We start from the raw sequence: 25,041 nt of genomic DNA, 5'->3' as shown, positions 1-25,041 counted from the left end.
AACAGAATCTTGTAGCGAGCCATGGAATGGATTTTTCAAGAAATCTCAAAAAGTAATGGAGCATAACAACACCTTGATTTCAGACTTCTGGCTTCCATAACTGTGAAAGAATAAATTTCAGTTGTTATAAACTACCAAGTTTGTGGTAATTTGTTATAGCAGCCCTAGGAATCTAATACAGAGTGCTTCTACCCGACCTTTCCCACTATTATAACTTTTATCCCACATGTCAAGGATACAGTTTGCATTTGTGCCACTGACAAAGTATTCCTATCCTATATTTGAGGGACTGAAAAAATCATTAGCTGTCGCAGGATGCTGTCATCCTCTTGGGAAAGAATTGAGGAAATTATTAGCATGTACACTTACTGTGATGCTACAGCGTTCTTCCTCTAAAGGACTTAGTCTCTTCATTAGTCAATGGATCAGGTCTAAAAACTCTCAGGTCTAAAAGCTTGATAAGTGATTATGATTTGAGTGAAGCGATGGTCCTCATCCTTCTGATACTGATCCTCAAACTCTTCTGGTAGTATAGACAGGACAATGCCCTTTTTGGTGGCCTGTTTATCTCTATCACCATATTGATAGCTTTTCATGGGTTAAGACTGCTTGGCTGCCACTCTAACCTCACTGTTCACTGTGATCATTGTGACTGTCTGACTTCTGATGATTGAGTACCATCACCTAGTCTCTCTTATTTTTGGATTTGATTACAATTAACATCATTGAGCTCAGTTTTGTTACTGCCAACCACCTGGCCCTCAGAATATGGCCACACTGAACAATTTATAACTTCAGTAAACAATCATGTGGTAGATTTTCCAGACTTACAAGCATATAAATCTTAATATATCCACTATTCTAAGCCTTTGGATTCCTTCTTTCACTGTTTATCATGGCACTTCCAGCATATCAGTTTTACTTCCTATGGGCCATCACTTTTTCCAAGTTTCTACAGGAATCTTAGTACTCTGTTACCACCATCTCCTGGAGTCTGAACCCAGGTATTAAATCCTATGTCCTGAGAGTGCTCCAAAGTCTTAAATGATGCTTCCTTATACAACTTTATGTTTTACTTTCCTTAATCCTATTCTTCAGCATACAGTTCCATATATAATCTCTCAGTTCCTGCTGGTAAATATTGGATAGGTCCTGCAGTTCTTTTGAGCTATACTATGTTTCCTCCCTTGGTTGATCCTTCTTATACCTGGCTTTATACACTGTGACTTAACCCTAGTCATTGGCCTGTGGCCAAGAGGGGAGATAAGAGCAGATACTGAGAGGGACATAAGATGTTCTGTAGGGTAGAGGACCCTATATCATCCTCAAACAATGGAGAAGTGCTACCCCTTCACAGAGAGGACTGGGCTCAGGGGAATCTAGGAATTCAAGATTTTCACATACATTAACTATTTCTCTGATGTCTTGGCATTCTTTTCTTTCTCAACCAGGGTCCTGCTCTTCAAAAAAGTTAAAACTACGTTGGGAATTTAAGAAGAACTGGAAATGTTTTATTTTAAAATAAAACTGATTTTTCTTTTTCTTTTGCCTTCTGCAAGAGATGAGAATTGCTTTATATTCTGACAAGGAGGCTCCTCTGGCTTTCTCACTTAGTCTTAATACGATGGTCTAAAGTTCTCATTCTATCATATTTTCCAAAGCACTAATTCTGCAGAAACAAACATGTACCTTCAGTTTCCTCATAATTTCTGCTTTTTCCATATTTATCAAATACATGATATATCACAAACACTGCTACCTTCTATTGGGTTTTAAAACGGGTCATGAGGCAGGACCAAACTCAAGGCTGGAGAAGTAGCTTCACCTCTTGACAGGAGGAGTTACAAAGAAAACGTAACCATTTATATTATACTGCAGTAAGAAACTTCATTAAATATAAATAAACTCATGAGGAACTACATCTTTCAAACATGGTTTTAGTAAAAAATCTACTTTAAGCATAAGAAAGTATGACTACTTTATGTAAACTTTATGTTTGTTTGCCTTACAAATCAAACATTTCTAAGGGCTCACACCTGATGTTCCTGCAGCTTTCAGAATGATATCTCTGATATCTCTTCTCCAGATCAAATTTTTCTATTACTGTATCTGTGCTATTTCTCTATTAGGAAGGAAAATTGCTTAGTTATGGATGAGTTGTCTCTGGGCATTGTTATTACTCCTTCCTTCTCAATGGATTAAAATTCATTTGCTAAGGAAAACTAAAGCTTTGGGGATTAACATTAGAATTATTATTATCAAGTATCTATTTTCTGATTCTACTATTACTGCCAATATGCTTTTACAACCAAGTCAGTTCTCCAGCCTAACTCTCCAGATTTTTTATGTCATTCCTTGAACAGGCACCCATCACAGCATTGTTGATTTAGTCTATGGATAGAAGCTGACAAAGGAGATATTTTGACCAAGCTATAATATATAAAAGTGCTAATTTTTAGCTTTTTGCTGTTGAATCTCTCTTTTACCCATTCCTCCTTGCTTAGTAATATTTTTCAGTTTTTCCAATACTTATATTTTTTCTTGAAACCAGAGACACAAATTTAGTTATGGGAAAACATTTGATAGATTAAATCATGCTATACTTCTTCATGGACTTGTTCTTTCCAGGCAGTTATCAAGCAACCTTTTGTTTATATTAAATTGCAATAATCAATACATTTCAGGAAGTTCCAGCTTACCTAGGAAGAAATATATAAATGACATGGAGATGGAGGTGAAAGACATCATTTCACTTAGTGCATCTCATTCATCACTCACCTTACTGATCATGGATTAACCAGGAATTTAGTCCTGCAATAACCTTTATTCTATAAAATATACATAGGAGGATGAGTCTTTTCGCTATGGAAGGGAAGACTTGTTGATTCCTGGTGAGATCTGCATCATTAGGGAGGGCTCTTAAGCCACTGGGGTTTCTCTGCTTGCCTTTCTTTACACCCCAAAAGGAAATTCACCTTCCCATGTGTAACCTGTTTATTCTCTGGTGGCTGACTAGGTGTAACTGGAGACCAAATTGAGACACATGTGAGTGATGCAAATTCTTTATGCTGCACTTCCATACTTAGCATGGAAGAAATTATAATCTTTAGAAATCAATTTCTCATTTAACCATTTATATCGACCTTGGGGCATTTCTTCATTCTCAGTGAGCATGATGAAATAGCAGTTTTATATCAATAAAGGAAGAAAGGTCTAATTTGTTCCAAACTCTCCATGAGTTTTAGGATCATCACTATTGCTAACTGCATGATGAGATTTTATGTCTAGGAGTCCTGGAAAGGAGACAGGATCTAAAATGAAGCATGTTAACCAGGGCAAATGATCCACGATGTGGGGAGCTTTCCCTCTGTAGAAGAATCATGATTTTACCACCTGACAAAGGTGAAAAACAGGTGCCTGCATTTCATGGTGTCATGTTGACTTCTGATATCATACAAGAGTGGTTTACATCTGAAGATATAAAAAGGTCATCTCTGTGGGAAATTAATGGAGGAATTGAGAGTGAGACATTAGAGCCAGAATCTAGAACCATGGTAGAATTGGAGTGGGATTCATAAGCAAAGAACCTGCAGAGGAAATGACATTGAGAAGCCAAGGGTAGGTAGTGATTCAATGTGCATTGCTGAACTGATAGTTCCTTGTTCCATAGGCAGCAGACTCAAAAGTCCCAACTGTATTGCCATTTGAAATATCACCATTGATAGTCCCATAAATTTGGGGAGTATGGTAGATCTGAGGCTGTAGGTTAATCATTATTTTTGGTAAAATATGTAGAACATTACAGTAACAAACACTCCTCATCAGAAAAGGGAAGCAAGTTTGACAATCAAGACATACAACCATATGAATCACTTTTTATTTATAACAGATAGAGCTTCACTTTGTGTTCACACATATATGCATGTGCACATGTACAAAATACCTGCATACACCTATTATCATTTTCAAATAAGTCATGACACAGAAGATATTTGAGCAGGATTTCCTAACATATAGATTATATAATATAGATTATATGTAGTTTACAAATAGAGTATTTTAAATCATATTGTTTTAACTGACTAGGAAAGCCAGAGGTCATCAAACTCCAGGAAAAATCTTCTTATTGAAACTTAAACTGGAAAAATATAGCATATTAGAAAGGTTTAACCTCTGCATACCTAAAATTATTACCAGATTGTTAATTTAGTTAATATAATGATGCATAGATAATATAAATAGGTAAATATTTGTGTTTAAGAAAAGCTTTGGTCTCTATAAATAGAATATATTCATTTATTTTTAGGAGTAGTTTTTTTTAATAAACAGAAATTGCTAACAACGTATCCAAATCTTGAGTTTAAACTCCCTTATATTAAATCATTTTATAAGAATGAAAAAGTAAAGAGATATCTTGACATTAAGATTAAACTATGATTTTAAAGATTATTATAGGAAAGGACATTACCTTATTGCCAGAATAAATGATTTAGAAGTATGGTAAGTTATTGTTTTGATTACATGAATTAGATCTTAAAACAAACAGCATTAGTGCTTACATTTTTGAAACTTTACACCTTAATGTATAATAATTATTTATTTCAAATCTCATAAAATTAAGAAAATACATTTTTTCTGCTATATTTCTTTATAGTTAATTTGCCATTTAAGAATAAATTTATATTTACATTGTACTTATTTGTGCCACTATTCCTGTTTAAAAAAACAGATAAATGCCCAAATAATTTTCATTTGTCCTAAGATAATTTTATATTATTTTCTAAAATAATTTTATATTTGATAGACTTATGTTTGTTCTATGATAGTAACTTTCAGTCTATTTTGCTTGGGTTATAAATATCAAAGTCCATAGTAAATTATTACTGAACTTGGTTGATATGTATTATATTGAATAATTTTTTGACCTCATGGGCAAATTATTGGCAAGCATACTGAAGATAGACTTTTTGGAAATGAAAGAAAGAGACTTTTTTTTAAATGGAGAATTTGGCAGAATTTCAAAATAAAATCACTGTCAGAACTCCCCAAAATTGACCCTGTATGGTTAGAGAAGAAGGAGAGGGAATATTCTTTTTTTTTTTGAGAACTTTCTATTAAAATTCAACATGTCGTCTTCATGTTTACTGCAGATTTCAGGCTGACACTAGTTAATAAGAAGCCTAAGTACTTGTGCTTGGTATAGTGATCACAATACAGTTTGTGAGAAGACCAGGGGAAGTTATGGAGTAAAAGAAAAGGAAGAAATGAGAAAACTCACCGAGTTTCTGATTATATGTAGAAATCATCCTCACAGCAGATAGTATTTCAGAGAAATGCATTTTTCCCCCAAAGAATCTGCAGTGTAGTCTAAGAAGTTTGCTTATTTCCAAATGTGTTTATTGTAAGTAAAATTAATGTAGGAAAGAATTTTTAAAAAAAATTAAGTTACTTTTAAAAAGTGGGTATTAAATTCCAATCATTTTCTTTTGCTCCATCATACTATTAACCATGCTAACATATGATAATTAGCTAGTTTTCTGAAGCCACAAAGTGTTACAATACAAATGAAGTACTATCATTATTAATATCCAAATGAAAGACAATCTTCAAATCAAAGACAAAAAATAGTGTTTTGTATTCTAAGAGAGACAAAGTCCAGTGTGTCATATGAAAGGAAAGTGATGGTGTAAAATGTGCTTAATAGCAGAGTAGAAACCCTAACAGTCTCCTGACCTTCCTGATTGGAAGGGAAACTCTGACTAGAGAGAGTATGCTCTACACTACTTCTTGTAAAGTTCCTTTAGATAATATGTAATAATTCTTACATGCTGGACCCAAAATGATGTTAGATATTTAGGAAATATTCAATATGATAAGTACTGAAAATTGTTAATCATTATGTTCCTAAGGCCTCAAGCAGCATCTCAATTTGTTGAGCTGAAAGCAATGAATGAAGTAAAACACTAAGTCTTTAATGGTAGCAACTTCCATGTGTTTATTTGTTTATCATCTCTTTTTAGAGAATAGATTATTTTAAACCTTAATTCTAAATCATGTGGCACATTTTGGGGGTGAATCTTTGATCTTTGACCTGATAAGCTGAGGAATGGATAAGAACCCAGGAGAGTAGGAGAGGAATCTGTTCAAATCAGTGGCTGGATTAATTCAGATGGAGTTTATCAAGGTTTCCAGCCCAACTGTTAAAAAAACAAAAAAAAAAACCCACTACTCTTTCTTTTTCTTCTTTGCAGTTTTACCAAACTTCCAGTAACAAAACAGGCAACATTTAGTGACCAGGAATATAAAAGTTGCCACGCATGCTAGCAGGAACCCAATCACATCCAAAGAATTGTACTGGTACCAGGTGAGGTTGTGGATGGCTGGCCGAAGGTGTTTGGCTCCTTTGTGGCGCATGATAAACTCAATCCAGAAGACTGCTCGGTCCAGGGGCTTCATAGGCTGATCATGGTGAATTCTTGATAACTTCATAGCATTCTCTTTATAGCTAAGGATTGAATAAATATGTAGATACTCACTTGAAAAATTTGTTAAGGACATGAAATACCTAAAATTTTTATATATTATCAAAGGTATATTACATAATTATTAATACATTATTTCATAAATATATCACTAAGGGCACAGAATGCACATGAAAGTTTGTTTCCTCGAGATATTTCTAGATAAGGTGGTCTATCAGCTGGAATTCATTGGATGTTTCATAGTCTTAGTAATGATTGGACGTAGGGGAAAAAATAATTTCTAATTGGAAGTAGAATTTTAAAAGTTCAGAAATAGGAATGTAGAATATGTGGGTTGAGAATATAGAATTTGATCTCATTTGCTGAGTATGGTATTGGGAACATGATAGTGACAGGAAGCAGCATTGAGGGGTAGGTCTATGAGAAAGGAACCCCTTCCCCTTCCCCCTCAACCTTCCCCAGGTTCTGTCTGGAGTGTTAGTGTTAACAAGAAGCTAGTCTTCAACAGTAGCAAGAAAGATTTCAGTCTGTGATCTTCATGGCCCTGATATTTCAGTTGAAAACAAAAAGCTTAATATGACCCTATGGGCAAGAAGTAGGGCCTGAGATTGAGTAGATGCTGGAAACTTTGCTTCAAGCAACAGAGGGATGCAAGTGCAGTGATGAGAGGGAAAAATGGCAATAACTAGGACACTAACCCTTCTAATTTTAGTCAAGGAACAGAAGACCAGTCCCTGGTTTTGGTTTAAGTTTTTGAACGGCTGACTTAGAAAAAGGATTTCCTTGGGTTGTGAAGGACATGAAGATGGGAGGTTATTCTCCCACACTGAAGTGCAGTCACCATTGATGGAGAATACAGAACATTAAATTATAGAAAATAGTGGAACAGCATGTAGAAAGTTCTGAGGAAGATAATTGTGGCTAAAAAAAAAAAATTATACAAAGTCCTGTTGCTCTTTGGTTAAAAAGAAAATACTACAGGCCTTTCTTAATACACAAGAATTTAAGGAGTAAATACCTCTGGATATATCTCAGGAAAACAAGGAAACAACAACAACAAAAGCTCCAAGACACAGAAACAAAATATTTGTCAGATAAAAAAATAATAAAATCGTTCAGGAATAGAAATACTGTAATAAAACATGAATTACATCAAGTCCATATAAACACCAAACTAATGCTAAACAATGTTGGAAATGTGGTCATGGACAAGATGTGTATGTTGTAAGCTTTGATAATGTTGTAATGATAATGCAGCTGACAGAAATTAACATGTGATGTTTAAGAGACATGGACTGGAAGTTGAGAATTGACTTCAAGTAAATGTCATTCTATACTGACCAAAATTGGAAACATTTACAAAATAATTATTCTAATCTCTACTGTCAAAATTTTTTCATAGATTTATATGAAATTTTTAGTAAGAATTTATCTGATATTAAAGAAATATTTATCCAAAGTCTGGCAATACTTTTAATTTTAATGTTTTTTCCTCACAGAGTATATTTATTTGATTTTTATGAGAAAGAATAACGTAATAAATATAATCATTCATCATTAGGAATTTATTTATCTATGATTACAGCTAATCTTCATGTTGTTCAAAGTTCCCCACAATTTATTCACTGAAGTAAGTTTCAATTTACTGAAAGTTTGTAATTTTGTATAACATCTCTTCATTCCTCCAACTCCTAGCTCCTGGTAACCACCACTCTAGTATCTGTTTCTGTGTGTTTCACTTTTTATATACAAATATAAGTGCTATCATACAGTATTTTACCTTCTCTGACTTATTTCATTTAGCATGATGCCATATTATCACAAATGGAAAGATTTCCTATTTTCTCTTTGCTGAATAATATTCCTTTATATACATATGCCACATATTCTTTATCCTTTCATCCACTGACAGAAACTTAGGTTGTTTTTATATTTGGCTATTGTGAACAAGGCTGCAATGAACATGGGAGTGAAGATATCTCTTCCATATTCTGTTTTTATTCCCTTTAGATACATACCCAGAAGTAGGATTACTGGAGAGTGTAGTAGTTCTATTTTTAATCTTTTGAGGAGCCTCCATACTTCTTTTTTATAGTCACTGCACCATTTGCATTCCCACCAAGAGTGCACTAGAGTTCCCCATTCTTCTATCCTTACCAACACTTGTTATAACTTGTCTTATTTTTTTTTTTAATAGATCTTTACTGGAGTATAATTGCTTCACAATCTATATTACTTTCTTTTGTACAACAAAGTGAATCAGCCAAATGCATACAAATATCCCCATATCCCCTCCCTCTTGAGCCTCCCTCCCACCCTCCCTATCCCACCCCTCTAGGTCATCGCAAAGCACCAAGCTGATCTCCCTGTGCTATGCTGCTCTTTCCTACTAGCTAATTATTTTACATTTCGTAGTGTATATATGTTGCTGCTACTCTAACTTCACCCCAGCTTCCCCCTCCCCCACTGTGTCCTCATGTTCATTCTCTATGTCTACATCTTTATTCCTGCCCTGCCACTAGGTTCATCAGTACCATTTTTTTAAATTCCATATATATGCGTTAGCATACAGTATTTGTTTTTCTCTTTCTGACTTATTTCACTCTGTGTGACAGATTCTAGGTCCATCCACCTCACTACATATAACTCAATTTTTTTTATGGCTGAGTAATATTCCATTGTATATATGTGCCACATCTTCTTTATCCATTCATCTGTCAATGGGCATTTAGGTTGCTTCCATGTCCTGGCTATTGTAAATAGTGCTGCAATGAATATTGTGGTACATATCTCTTTTTGAATTATGGTTTTCTCAGGGTATATGCCCAGGAGTGGCATTGCTGGGTCATATAGTAGTTCTATTTTTAGTTTTTAAAGGCATCTCCATACTATTCTCCATAGTGGTTGTATCAATTTACATTCCCATCAACAGTGCAAGAGGGTTCCCTTTTCACCACACCCTTTCCAGCGTTCATTGTTTCTAGATTTTCTGATACTGGCCATTATGACCAGTGTGAGGTGATACCTCATTGTAGTTTTGATTTTATCTCTAATAATTAGTGATGTCAAGCATCTTTTCATGTTTGTTGGCAATCTGTATGTCTTCTTTGGTGAAATGTCTGTTTAGGTCTTCTGCCCATTTTTTAATTGGATTCTTTTTTGTTTTTGTTTTTGATATTGAGCTCCATGATGAGCTGTTTGTACATTTTGGAGATTAATCCTTTGTCCAATGCTTCATTTGCAAATATTTTCTCACATTCTGAAGGTTGTCCTTATGATCATACACCATGATCAAGTGGGATTTATCCCAGGGATGCAAGTATTCTTCAGTATATGCAAATCAATCAATGTGATACAATATTAACAAATTAAGGAATAAAAACCATATGATCATCTCCATAGATGCAGAAAAAGCTTTTGTTCAATACCCATTTATGATAAAAACTCTCCAGAAAATGGGCATAGAGGGAACCTACTCAACATAATAAAGGCCATATATGACAAACCCACAGCAAACAACACACTCAATGGTGAAAAACTGAAAACGTTTCTTCTAAGATCAGGAACAAGACAAGGATGTCCACTCTTGCCACTCTTATTCAGCATAGTTTTGGAGGTCCTAGCCACAGAAATCAGAGAAGAAAAAGACATAAGAGGAATACAAATTGGAAAAGAAGAAGTAAAACTGTCACTGTTTGCATATGACATAATACTATATATAGAAAATCCTATAGATGCCACCAGAAAACTACTAGAACTAATCAATGAATTTGGTAAGGTTGCAGGACACAAAATTAATGCACAGAAACCTCTGGCATTCCTATATTCTAACAACAAAAAATCAGAAAGAGAAATTAAGGAAACAATCCCATTTACCATTGCAACAAAAAGAATAAAATACCTAGGAATAAACCTACCTAAGGAGGTGAAAGACTTGTACTCAGAAAACTATAAAACTCTGATGAAAGAAATCAAAGATGACATAAACAGATGGAGAAATATACCGTGTTCTTGGATTGGAAGAATCAATATTGTGAAAATGACTATACTACCCAAAGCAATCTACAGATTCAATGCAATCCTTATCAAACTAATGGCATTCTTCACAGAATTAGAACAAAAATTTTTACAATTTGTATGGAAACACAAAAGACCCCAAATAGCCAAAGCAATTTTCAGAAAGAAAAACGGAGCTGGAGGAATCAGGCTTCCAGACTTCCAACTATACTACAAAGCTACAGTAATCAAGACAGTATGGTACTGGCACAAAAACAGAAATATATGTCAATGGTACAGGATAGAAAGCCCAGAGATAGACCCATGCACATATGGTCACCTAATTTACGACAAAGGAGGCAAGAACATACAATGGAGAAAAGACAGTCTCTTCAATAAGTGGTGCTGGGAAAACTGGACAGCTACATTTCAAAGAATGAAATTAGAACACTACCTAACACCATACACAAAAGTAAACTTCAAGTGGATTAAAGACCAGACTCTCAAATGTAAGACCAGACACTATAAAAGTCTTAGAGGAAAACATAGGAACTCCTTGACATAAACTGCAGCAAGATCTTTTTTGACCCACCTTCTAGAGTAATGAAAATAAAAACAAAAATAAAGAAATGGGACCTAATGAAACTTAAAAGCTTTTGCACAGCAAAGGAAACAATAAACAAGATGAAAAGACAATATACCTTGTCTTTTGATGGTGGCCATTCTACCAGGTGTGAGGTGATACCTTATTAAGGTTTGGATTTGCATTTCCTGATGCTTAGTGACATCAAACTGCTTTTCATGTACGTGTTAGCCATTTGTGTGTCTTCTTTGGACAAGTATCTATTCAGTAACTCTGCTTTATAAGAGTTCTTTATATGTTTTGTATATTAACATCTTATCAGATATGTACTTTGCAAGTATTTTCTTCCATTTTGCCAGTTGCCTTTCATTTTGTGGATCATTTATTTTGCTGTGCAGAAGCTTTTAAGTTTGATGTAGTCCCACTTGTTGATTTTTGCATTTGTTCCTTGTGTTGTTGGTGTCATACCTAAAATATTGTTGGCAAAACCCTTGTCAAGGAATTTTTCCCCTTTTTTTTCTTCTGGGAGTTTCATGGTTTCAGGTTATGTTTTACTATTTAATCCATTTCTAGTCAATGATTCTAAGTGATGGAACATAGAGTTCCAAACTTCATTCTCCTGCATATGATTATCAATTTACCCCAGTACCATTTAATGAAGAGACAACCATTTTCCTATTGATTATTCTTGGCTCTTTTTTCAAATATTATTCAACTTTGTATATGAAGGTTTGTTTCAGTGCTCTCAATCCTGTCCTTTGGTCTATGTGTCTATTTTTATGCCAATACCATACTTTTAAATTTACTATAGCTTTGCAGTATAGTTTGAAGTAGGAAGTGGGATGCCTTCAGCTTCATTCTTCTTTCTCAGGACTTCTTTGGCTATTTGAGATATTTTGTGGCTTCATACAAATTTAGGATTGGTTTTTCTACTTCTGTGCCCCAAAAGGCTTTAGAAACTGGTCACTCAGTTCACTCTTCCCTTCCTGGTGAGGAACTCTTTCTAGCTGGGAATTTCTCTGTTGGTGCTGAGCAATGCTGGCCTGGGGATGGGATGATGCAGGCATAAATAAGCTGTCTTCACTGTTCTTGTGTGATTATTCTCAGAGTTTTTTTGTTCCACATTGTTGCTAAAATTTCTTAAGTGAACTTTAGAGCTCTCCCAGAGATATTTTTGTTCATGGATAGTGTCTAATTGTTGATCTTTGTCAGGGGACAGGGAGGCTGGGGTCTTCTATGTCTCCACTTGGAGCTCTCAATTTTACTTCATTGACTTTCTCTTGAAATATTTTTAATTAAAAAGTAACATGATCCCATTTTTATAAGATTATTTTTCTTTTCTATTTATAAATTAGCACAAGGAAATAGCTGAGGTAATATTTCTACTGGTAATTGGTTATAGCTACATGAGGAGAGTTAAGTGGGTTTTCATTTTTATCTCCTTATGTTTTTGTCATATTGCCTGAATTCTTTATAATGATAATATCTGCAATTTTTAAGAAATAAACAACAAACACTATTAATAAAAATAATAATATTCAGTAATAGCTTAGTTTATTTAAATAAATTTAGTATTTCTTTGAGATTGTACATTGTTGCCCAGTAATCTATTGCCCAGGTGAATCTAAATGCATTCATAAAATTTGAAAGGTATAAGCCAATCATATTTAATGTTAGCCAGCCTCTGGTGATTATGTAAAAGTAATCAATTTAGTAGAATAAAACAATTTACTCCTTTTAAAATACTGATGCTTCTCAGAAAATAATATATTCTATACTCACGAAGGGTTGTTAATAACTGCTTTCAAAGTGTTAAGCAGATCGGAACTTGTCATTCTTTGCAAGTCTACTTCAACAGCTGCCCCTTTGGCTTTTATACGAGCAATATTATCATGCTGATCACCAAACAGAGGAATTCCCACCATAGGGACCCCATGGTAAATAGCTTCATAGATCCCATTGGTTCCACAGTGAGTAATAAAAGCTCTGGTTTTGGGATGACCTAAAAAGAAAAAAATATATATCATTATTCTATGTTGTAAGAGTTTCAGAAACAGAAAATCATGACACCTGTATAAATAATTCAATTATGGAACATCTTCTATATAATTCTGTGCCATGAGGCCATATGTAAATGCCTATAAACTCTAAAGAAAGCAGCAATTGATTATTCCATGCTAAGCAGCAACTAGTGATTCCAGCAATTAAGTGATCCCATAAGCCTCTGAAAGGTTTGCACAGAGTTAAATGATGAAAAATACTTGCCTTTGGACAAGTTTTTGGGGTGAGAATTCTTTAGTAAACAGGACTGAGGGATTTAAGAAAAAAATGCTTCTGTGGTTGGGGAAGGGGGGTAATATGTGCAGGGTTTCAATGTGAGAATGGCTAGAAAGATAGATGAGGGCAAGGTCATGAGGTTTCTGTTTAGGAAAATGGAATTTGCCCTTTATTTTGAGTAATATGGAACCATTTATAACATTATAGTTGGTGAAATGGTTTATCAGATTTTTTTCAAATAGTTATAGTGAGAAAAAGAGAAGAGAGGTGGGAGAAAATGGATACAGAGTCAGGATGATGCTGAAATATTGTATACAAAAGTTAATGAGAGCCTGATCTAAAGGTACTTTCCTTGACTCTGATTCTGAGGAGGGAGAGTGTATCATAAATGCGAGAATTATAAATTCCATATTTATGTTAGAACTTAACAAAGATTCTATCCTTGACCAAAGTCTAGTCAAACTCCTCTGAACTCTCTTCTCAACTAGGCCCTGATTTGGGGGTTTATTTGTTTATCTCTGCATTGCCCAATTTTAGCAAGCATCCTACTAAGTCAGTTTAGCGAGACTCTTCCAACCTGATATCTGATCACCCTATGTAGCTGTTGCTTCATACTTCACCATCCCCCAAGTGATGTTTGCCTTCAGCAAGAATCTGATTCAGGCAGTTTTGCCAGGGTACCCACTTGGCCCTGAGGTTTCCTTAGTAATCTTCCATCCAGTGACACCCCCCACTCTGAACTTTGCCTACAAATTTCCCACTTTTCCTTTTTGCACTCAGAGTTGAGCCCAATCTCTTTGACTTACTGGAGAAGTCTATTGCAGTAGTAGCTATATGTATCATGATGGTTTTGAATAATGTGTGCCTTACAGTCTTTATCAAGTGCCATGTATAATTTTTTCTTTAACAAGCTCCAGAAGAAATGTGAAGAAGACATCAAGGGGTTTTTTTTGTTGTTGTTTATTCCTTATTTTGAATAGAAATTTGTTGGATTTATTTGTTATTGAGTAATCATTCAGATTATCCCTCATTCACTTCCATTTAATTTTGCTTCTCTTTGGTCTTACCAAGAAGATCATTCTGTGGAATCCACTCATATAGTCGGGTATTGGCTCCTAAAGTTTCTGGTTTCTTTCCTGTGTATCTCCATAGGACCTGTTAAGATAAATGCCTTTACTCTAGAAAATTTTTAGAATCACATCCTATCAGAAGGAAGAAACTGACTTAGAATTAATCTGGTTCGGTGCCTCCAGGTAATACACAAGCAAACTGAGGCCTGAAGTGATTAAGTAATGAATGTTTTTAAACCATTGATGCTATAACCATGTTTACAAATGCTTGCAATAATCCTAATCGATAGGCTATCATCATCAGGTTAATTCTTACTTAGGAGATGAAGAAAAAAGATAACCTGTACCTGAAACAATTACATAGTGGTGTTACTAAGCCATTCTGGTAAAGAGGATTTTTGAAACAGTTTTCAGAGGCAAAGGGGAGAGATGTTATTTACCTCACTAAGAAACTGTTAGTGCTTTGACCTTTGTTTTATATATATATATGTATGTGTGTGTGTGTGTATATATATATATATACACACACACACATTAATATAGAATCAAGCATTGCCTTTTTTAATTATAGTAAAATATACATAATGGTATTTATCATTTTAAAGTATTGTAAGTATAGAATTTGGTGGCATTAAATACATCTATAATGTTTGTAACCATAAGCACTATCTATACCCCAGATATTTTCACCTTCCCTAACATAGACTCTGTACCATTAAGCAATAACTAACTCCCTATTTCCTCCACTCCCTAGCCCCTGGTAAAGTACATTCTACTTCATGTCTCTTTGAATTTGACTACTCTATACATGTGATATAAGTGGAATCATACAGTATTTGCCCTTTTCCCACTTAACATTATTTCACTTAGCATTGTCTTCAAGGTCATGCATGTTGTACCATGCCAGAATTTCCTTTCTTTTTAAGGCTGAATAATATTCTGTTTTGTGTGTATATCACATTTTCTTTATTCACTCATTTACTATTGTGAATAATGTTGCTGTGAACATTGGTGTGCAAGTATTTGTTTGAGCCCCTGATTTCAATTCTTTTGGCTATATAGCCAGGATTAGAATTATTGGGTTATATGATAGCTCCGTGTTTAATTTTCTGAGGAATGACAAAAATGTTTTCCAGAGAAGATGCATGATTTTGCTCTCCTACTAGCAATGCAGGAGGTCTCATTTCTCCATTAACACTTGTATTTTTTTTTTTAATAATAGCTGTCCTATGTGAAGTGGTATCTCTTTGTTCTTTGATTTGCATTTCCCTAATGATTAACTATGTTGAGCATCTTTTCATATACTTTTTGACCACTTGTATACCTTCTTTGGAAAAATGTCTATTCAAGTACTTTCCCCTTTTTCAATTGGGTTTTTGTTGCTGCTGTTGAGCTGTAGGAGTTCTTTATGTATTGTGCATGTTAATTCCTTGTCAGCGATATGATTTGCAAAGATTTTCTCCCAATCTATACATTGTATTTTATTTTCTTGATAGTATCTTTTGATGCACAAAAGTTCTGCATTTGATGTAGTCCAATTTGATGTAGTCCAATTTATTTATTTATTTTTTTACTTTTTTTGCTTATGCTTTGGTGTTATATCTATGAAATCCTGACATAATCCAATGTGATAAAGTTTTCCCTGAGAATTTTCTTGGGAAAGTGTTACAGTTTTACTGCTAAAGTTTGTCTCTGATCCATTTTCAGTTAACTTTTGCATATGGTGTAGGGTAAGGATCCAACTTCAATCTTTTGCATGTGGATATCAAGATTTTATCAGCATTATTTGTTGAGAAGAGACTGTCCTTTCCCCCAATTGAATGGTCTTGCACTCTTGTTGAAAATCAATTGACCATATATATGAGGATTAATTTCTGCATTTTCTTCTGTTGCATTGGGTTATATGCCTGTCCTTCTTCCAGTACAACAGTGTTAATTTACTGTAGGTATTATAGCATATTTCTAATTTCAATGTTTATAAATGTGACTCCTTTAACTTTGTTGTTTTTCAAGATTTTTTTGTCTGATTGTAGTTCTTATAGTTCCATATGAGGTTGAGGATTGGATTACTCATTTCTATAAAAAAGGCTGTTAGAGTTTTGATAGGCATTGCATTAATCTGTAGATTGCTTTGGATAGTATTGACTTCTTAACCATGTTGAGCGTTCCTATCTATGAACATGGGATGATTTTCCAAGTATTTAGGTATTCTATAATTTCTTGCAGCAATAATGTTTTGTGGTTTTCAGCAGCAAATATTTTACTTCCTTAATTAGGTTCATTCTTAAGTATTTGTTTTGTTGTTTTTGTAAATGGAATTAAAAAAATTTCATGTTCAGTGTGTTCACTGACATTTATATAAACAAAACTGATTTTTGTATGTTAATCTTGTATTCTGCACTTTTGTTAAGTTTGGTAATTAGTTCTAGTGGCTTTTTCTGAATTCTTGAGATTTTCTATGCATAAGATCATGTCATCTGCAAATACACATTGTTTTACCTCTCTCTTTCCAATTTGGATGCCTTTCATTTCTTTTTCCTGTATAATCCCCATGCTAAAACTTCTACTATAAGGTTATATAACAGCAGTGAAACAATACATCCTTGTATTGTTCCTGATCTTAGTTTCCACCATTGAGTATGATATTAGCTGTGGGTTTTTCAGAAATACTCGGTATCATTTTGAGGGCTTTTCCCTCTATTCCTAGTTTCTTGAGAGTTTTTTTCAGCAGAGAATGTTAGATTTTCTCAACTTCCTTTTCTGTGTAAGTTGAAATGATCATTTGATAGTGTTTTTATTTCCCCTTCATTATAATCATGTAATGTATTACATTGATTTACTTTTGGTAAATCAATGAATGTAGTATTTATTTACTTTGCATAAATACTGTTTTACTATGGTGAATACTCTTTTCAACATTCTAGCGGATCTGATCTGCAAATATTTTCTTGAGTATTTTAATATCTATATTTAGAAATGATCATGGTCCGTAATTTTATTCTTGTGTGATGTCTGTATCTGGCTTTTGTAACAGGGAACATCTGGCCTCATAGAGTAATTTATTGTTTCCTTCTTTCCACATTTTTTGAATATTTGAAAAGGATTACCTTAATTATTCAATTCCTTAAACATTTGGTAGAATTTACCATTGATGTTATCTGACCCTGATTTTTCCTTTTTGGCAGGTCTTTGATTACTAATTCAGTCTCTTAATTTGATATAGGTCTGTTGAAGTAATCTGTTTCTTTTCAGTCAGTGTAAGTAAATAGAGTTTTTCAAAGCATTTATCCACTTCTTCTAGATTGTCTAATTTTTGTTGTGCAACTTTTCATAATATCCTCTTTTATCTTCCAGTTTTATGAGATATAATTGACATACAGCACTATGTAAGTATAATGTGTACAGCATTATGATTCTACTCACATACATTATGAAATGATTCTCACAGCAGGTATAACATTAAAGAAATTTTAAAAAAAGTTTCTTGACATGAAAACTCTTAGGATTTACTCTCTTAGCAATTTTCACATATAAAGTACAGCAGTGTTACCTAAATTTATGATGTATATTGCATCCCTAGTACTTATTTATCTTATAACTGGAAGTTTGAACCTTTTAACCACCTTCTTCCAATTGTCCCTTTCCCAATCCCCTGACTCTGATAACCACAAATCTGATCTGTTTTTCTGTGAGTTTGTTTGTTTCTTTTTTGTTTTTGAAGTAAAACTGACCTACAACACTATGATAGTATCTGTTACACAACATAGTGATTTGGTATTTCTATATGTGTCAAAATGATTATCATGATAAGTCTAGTTAAAACATGTGAAGATATTACATAGTTATTGTCCATGTTCCTCACACTGTACTTAGCAAAATAAATACAAATATATGTAAAATACTTGATTAAGTTGCTGATCTCTTAAGATTAAATGCATTTTAAACAACCTTGCCTTTTTACTTCCCTCACCACACTTACTGTTTTTGACATCATATTTTAAATCTTTTTGTTTTGTGTATCCCTTAACTAGTTATTGTGAGTATACATGATTGTATAATTTTGTCTTTTAGCCTTCCTTCTAGCTTAATACATGGCTGATTTACTGACTTTGCAGTATATTTGCCTTTACCAATGAGATTTTTCCTTTTGCAATTTTTATGTTTCTAGTTGTGGGCTTTTCTTTCTCACTTAGAGAAGTCCCCTTAACTTTTCTTGTAAACCTAGTTTGGTGGTGCTGAACTCTCTTAGCTTTTGGTTGCTTGTAAAACTTTTGAACTCTCCATCAAATCTGAATGAGAGCCTTACTGGGTAGAGTGTTCTTGGTTGTAAGTTTTCCCCTTTCATTATTTAAAATATATCCTGCCACTCCCTTCAGGCCTGCAGTGTTTCTGCTGACTAGTCAGCTTTTAGCCTTATGGGAGTTTCCTTGTACTTAACTTGTTCCTTTTTCCTTGGGCTTTTAAAATTCTCTCTTTATGCTTTATTTTTGCTGATTCATTACAACATGTCTTGGTGTGGTCTTCTTTGGGTTCATTCTATTTGGGATTGTCTCTGCTTGGATGACCATTTCCTTTCCCAAGTTAGGGAAGTTTTCAGCTATTATGGCTTCATTACTTTTTTTTTTTTTTTGAAGAGTTCATATATTAACAGGTTTAATGTTTTAATATAACTCCCTCACCAATTCTCTTTGTATCAAAATTTCAACTTGGGGTCTACAAGCTATGGGTGACTAATTTTCCAGTTCACAGTAATGCTAAAGATTTTTTTTTCTTTTACTCTTTATTGGAGTATAATTGCTTTACAATGGTGTGTTAGTTTCTGCTTTATAACAAAGTGAATCAGCTATACATACACATAGATACCCATACCTCCTCCCTCTTGCATCTCCCTCCCATCCTCCCTATCCCACCCTTCTAGGTGGTCACAAAGCACTGAGCTGATCTCCCTGTGCTATGTGGCTGCTTCCCACTAGCTATTTTACATTTGGTAGTGTATATATGTCCATGCCACTCTGTCACTTCATCCCAGGTTACCTTTCCTCCTCCCCATGTCCTCAAGTCCATTCTCTACATCTGCATCTTTATTCCTGTCCTGCCCTTAGGTTCTTCAAAACCAGTTTTTCTTTTTTTAGATTCCATATATATGTTAGCATATGGTATTTGTTTTTCTCTTTCTGTCTTACTTCACTCTATATGACAGACTCTAGGTCCATCCACCTCACTACAAATAACTCAATTTCGTTTCTTTTTATGTATATATGTGCCACATCTTCTTTATCCATTCATCTGTCGATGGACACTTAGGTTGCTTCCATGTCCTGGCTATTGTAAACAGAGCTGCAATGAACATTGTGGTACATGACTCTTTTTTTTTTTTTAATTTTTGTATTTAATTTAATTTATTTTTTTATATAGCAGGTTCTCATTAGTTATCCATTTTATACATATTAGTGTATATATGTCAATCTCAATTCATCACACCACTCCCCTCCACCACTTTCTCCTCTTGGTGTCCATACATTTGTTCTCTACATCTGTGTCTCTATTGCTGCCCTGCAAACTGGTTCATCTGTACCATTTTTCTAGGTTCCACATTTATGCTTTAATATACAACATTAGTTTTTCTCTTTCTGACTCACTTCACTCTGTATGACAGTCTCTAGGTCCATCCACCTCACTACAAATAACTCAATTTCTTTACTTTTTATGGCTGAGTAATATTCCATTGTATATGTGTACAACATCTTTATCCATTAATCGGTCGATGGGCATTTAGGTTGCTTCCATGACCTGACTATTGTAAATAGTGCTGCAATGAACACTGGGGTGCATGTATCTTTTTGAATTATGGTTTCCTTTGGGTATATGCTCAGTAGTGGGATTGCTGGGTCATATGGTAATTCTATTTTTAGTTTTTTAAGGAACTTCCATACTGTTCTCCATAGTGCCTGTATCAATTTACATTCCCACCAAAAGTGCAAGAGGGTTCCTTTTTCTCCACACCCTCTCCAGCATTTATTGTTTGTAGATTTTTTGATGATGGTCATTCTGACCTGTGTGAGGTGACATCTCATTGTAGTTTTGATTTGCATTTCTCTAATGATTAGTGATGTTGAGCATCTTTTCATGTGTTTGTTAGCCATCTTTATATCTTTGGAGAAATGTCTGTTTAGGTCTTCTGCCCATTTTGGATTGGGTTTTTTGTTTTTTTGATATTGAGCTGCATGAGCTGCTTGTAAATTTTGGAGATTAATCCTTTGTCAGTTTCTTCAAATACAAATATTTTCTTCCAGACTGAAGGTTGTCTTTTCATCTTGTTTATGGTTTCCTTTGCTGTGCAAAAGATTTTAAGTTTCATTAGGTTCCATTTGTTTATTTTTATTTCCATTTCTCTAGGAGGTGGGTCAAAAACCATCTTGCTGTGATTTATGTCATAGAGTGCTGTGCCTATGTTTTCCTCTAAGAGTTTTATAGTGTCTGGCCTTACATTTAGGTCTTTAATTCATTTTGAGTTTAGTTTTGTGTATGGTGTTAGGGAGTGTTCTAATTTCATTCTTTTACATGTAGCTGTCCTGTTCTCCCAGCACCACTTATTGAAGAGTCTGTGTTTCCCCCATTGTATGTTCTTACCTCTTTTATCAAAGATAAGGTGATGAGGGGCTTCCCTGGTGGTGCAGTGGTTGAGAGTCCGCCTGCCTATGCAGGGGACACAGGTTCATGCCCTGGTCCTGGAGGATCCCATGTGCCGCGGAGCGGCTGGGCCCATGAGCCATGGCCACTGGGCCTGCGTGTCCAGAGCCTGTGCTCCGCAACGGGAGAGGCCACAACAGTGAGAGGCCCACATACTGGAAAAAAAAAAAAAGATTAGGTGACCATATGTACGTGGGTTTACCTCTGGGCTTTCTATCCTGTTCCATTGATCTATATTTGTTTTTGTGCCAGTACCATACTGTCTTGATTACTGTAGCTTTGTAGTATAGTCTAAAGTCCAGGAGCCTGACTTCTCCAGCTGTTTTTCTTTCTCAAGATTGCTTTAGCTATTCAGGGTCTTTTGTGTTTCCATACAAATTGTGAAATTTTTTTGTTCTAGGTCTGTGAAAAATGCCATTGATAGCTTGATAGGGATTTCATTGAATCTATAGATTGCTTTGTCTAGTATAGTCATTTTCACAATGTTGATTCTTCCAATCCAAGAACATGGTATATCTCTCCATCTTTTTTTTTTTTTTTTCTGTTCAGCTTCAGTGTTTTCCAGTACTTTATCTTTCAGCTCACTGCTCTCTTTCTCTGTATCGTCTAATCTGCTATTGATTCCTTCTAGTGTATTTTTCATTTCATTTTTTGTATTATCCATCTCCATTTTATTCTTCTTTATATTTTCTAACTCTTTGTTAAAAACTTCTAACTTCTCACTCTGTTCATCTAATCTTCTCCTGAGTTCTTTGAACATCTTTACAGTCACTACATTGCACTCTCTATCAAGTAGATTGTTATATGCACTTCACTTAGTTCTTTTTTTAGGGTTTCATATTGTTGCTTCATTTGGAACATATTCCTCTGTCACCTTATTTCATCTAATTTGCTGATTTTTTTTTTATATATATCTGGTAGGTTGGTTACATTGCCTGACATTGGAGAAGTGACCTTTTGCAGGAGACATCCTACGTGTCCAAGCACTACACTCTCCTCTAGTAATGATAGCTACATGCTGTAGGGCAGCTCCAATTTGGGCTTCATGGGATCTTCTGTGTTGTGTGTTGAGTACTATGAGCCCTTGGCTCTTCTGAAAGTAATCCCCACTCACCTTCAAAGCCAGTGTTCTGAAGGCTTGACTTCCTGGTGCAGGAGATGTGTGCTGGAGAGCCCAATGTTTGGCTCAAACTGTTCACACCTTGGAAACAACCTCTGCTAATTTGTTCACTTGGAAATACGAATCTTTTTTTTTTATAGATGACTTTTGTTTTATTTTATTTTAATTTTTTTGGGGTATAGTTGATTTACAATGTTCTGTTAGTTTCATGTGTACAGCAAAGTGAATCTGTTATGCATATACATATATCCATTCTTTTTAAGATTCTTTTTTCATATAGGCCATTACAGAGTATTGAGTAGAATTCCATGTGTTATGCAGTAGGTCCTTATTAGTTATCTATTTTATATATAGTAGTGTATATGTGTCAGTCTTAGTCTTCCAATTTATCCCTCCCCCACTCTTACCCCCCTGTAACCATAAGTTTATTTTCTACATCTGTAACTCTATTTCAGTTTTGTATTGTGTTGGCCAAAAAGTTCTTTTGGGTTTTTCCATAAAATTGTATGAAAAACCCAAAAGAACTTTTTGGCCAAGCCAATAGATAAGATAACTTGAAGTCTTTTTTTAGATTCCACATGTAAACGATATCATATGATATTTGTCTTTCTCTGACTGACTTCACTCAGTATGCCAATCTCCAGATCCAACCATGTTGCTGCAAATGGCATTATTTTGTTCTTATTTTGGTTCTTTGTTCTTTTCTCTTAACCATACTGCTTCTCCATCACTCCTATCTGGCTCATTGTGGTTCCTTCTTTATATCTTTAGTTGTAGAAGATCTTTTCTGCTCATCTTCTTTTTCTCATCAGTAGTTGCTCTGCAAATCAGAGCTATTTTTGTGTGCCTGTGAGAAGAGGTGAGATTGGGGTTTTCCTACTCTTCCATCTTGGACACAGCTCCATCATATCCTCTGATAATATTTTAATCTCTGTACAGCCATTAGTAATCTCCCTAGGTTCATTTCTGATTTTAATTATTTGCATATACTCGATTTTTCCTCTTTGCAAATCTAGCTAAAGTTTTGATAATTTCCCTGACTTTTTCAGAGAACCAGCCTTTGGTTTTATTGATTTTCTCTGTTTTTTTTGTTTTGTTTTGTTTTGTTTATCTCTGCTCTAGTCTTTATTAGTTCTTTCCTTCTGCTAGCTTTTGGTTTAGTTTGTCCTCTTTTTATAGTTCTTTAAAATATAAGATTAGGTAATTGATTTTAGATCATTATTCTTTTTCAATGTAGGTACTTGCAGCTATAAATTTCTCTCTGAACTCTGCTTTCTCTGCATCTCTTGCTTTGGTCTCTTGTGTTTTCATTCATTTAAACAAATATTTTCATATTACTTTTGTAACTTATTCTTTGACCTATTGGTGGTTAACTGCAATAGCATAAAAACATGTGCTCCTTTATAGATCCATCCAGCTCTTTCTATAATTGATGACATAAATTACATACATATACATACTGTTCCTAATTACATAGATCAATAATTTTTTTTATAAATTTTTATTTTAATCATTGAAAATTTTTTTTTTTTTTTTTGCAGTACACGGGCCTCCCACTGTTGTGGCCTCTCCTGTTGTGGAGCACAGGCTCCGGATGCACAGGCTCAGTGGCCATGGCTCACAGGCCCAGCCACTCCGCAGCATGTGGGATCTTCCCAGACCGGGACATGAACCTTCCCAGACCGGGACATGACTCTCAACCACTGCGCCACCAGGGAAGCCCAAGAAAAAATTTTAATAAATGGAGTTACAACAAAAATAACAATAATACTAGTTTTTATTATTGCCTTTACTGCAATTTTACCTCACTGCAGATCTTTATTTCTTCTTATGGTTTTGTGTTACTGTTAGCAACCTTTCATTTCAACAAGAAGTATTCCCTTTTGCATTTTTTACAGGGAAAATCTAGTGTTAATGATGTCCCTCAACTTTTGTTTATCTGGGAATGTCTTAATTTCTACTCTTTAAAAAAATTTTTTTAAGGCCACACTGTGTGGCATGTGGGATCTTAGTTCCTCACCAGGGATCAAACCCATGGCACTTGCATTGGGAGGGTGGAGTCTTAAATACTGGACCACCAGGGAAGTCTCTAATTCATTATTGAAGGACATTTTGCCTGATATAAAACTCTCAGTTAATAAGTTTGTATTTCAGCACTTTGAATTTATCAATCCACTGCATTTTGGCCTCCAGTGTTTCTGATGAGAAATTGGCTGATCACTTTATTGAAGATATCTTTTAGGTGATGAATTCTTTCTCTTGTTCCTTTCAATAGTCACTCATTATCTTTGTTTTTCACCAACTTGAATATAATGTGTCTTGGTGTAGGTGTCTTTGAGTTTATCCAACTTGAAGTTCACTAAGCTTCTTGGATTTGTAAATTTATGTATTTTATTAAATTGGGACTATGCCCATTCTTCCCATTTCTCTCTTTCTGGGACTCCCACAGTGTGTATGCTCATTCACAGGATGGTATCCCACAAGTCCCTTAGGCTTTGTTCATTTTTCTTCATTCATTTTTCTTCCTTGAACTCGATAATTTCAAATAGCCTTTCTTCAAGATTGCTGATGCTTTTGCCTGCTCATGTCTGGTTTTGAACCCCTGAGGTGAACTTTCATTATAGTTATTGTAATTTTTAACCTCTGGAATTTCTTTTTGATTCTTTTTAAAAATAATTTCTTTCTCATTATCAATATTTCCTTTTGTTCCTCCATCATTTTCTTCTCTTTATCATTGTCTTCCCTTAGTTCTTTGTACATCTTTAAAAATGTGGTTTTAAAGGCTTTTTCTAGTAATTCCAAAATCCAGGCTCCCTCAAGAAT

At 34.5% G+C, this 25,041-nt stretch overlaps 1 protein-coding gene across 2 annotated transcripts in view; it reads right to left on the bottom strand.

The window, feature by feature from the left end:
• Nucleotides 1-5,970: 5,970 nt before the first annotated feature.
• LOC101274822 (UDP-glucuronosyltransferase 2C1) overlaps nucleotides 5,971-25,041 on the bottom strand; it is a 38,220-nt gene continuing 19,149 nt past the window's right edge. For both annotated transcript variants that reach the window (XM_004268344.3, XM_033425546.2), the window contains exons 4-6: nucleotides 14,406-14,493; nucleotides 12,844-13,063; nucleotides 5,971-6,505 (exon numbers count right to left, since the gene is read on the bottom strand). In XM_004268344.3, coding sequence (XP_004268392.1) covers nucleotides 6,226-6,505; nucleotides 12,844-13,063; nucleotides 14,406-14,493 — 588 coding nt within the window. In that variant the 3' untranslated portion in view covers nucleotides 5,971-6,225. The remainder of the gene's footprint in view (nucleotides 6,506-12,843; nucleotides 13,064-14,405; nucleotides 14,494-25,041) is intronic.

The sequence above is a fragment of the Orcinus orca genome, chromosome 4, assembly GCF_937001465.1.
Source record: "Orcinus orca chromosome 4, mOrcOrc1.1, whole genome shotgun sequence".
NCBI classification, from domain to species: domain Eukaryota; kingdom Metazoa; phylum Chordata; class Mammalia; order Artiodactyla; family Delphinidae; genus Orcinus; species Orcinus orca.
Note: the sequence above shows the minus strand (reverse complement) of the source record. Positions and strands in the feature narration are given on the sequence as shown.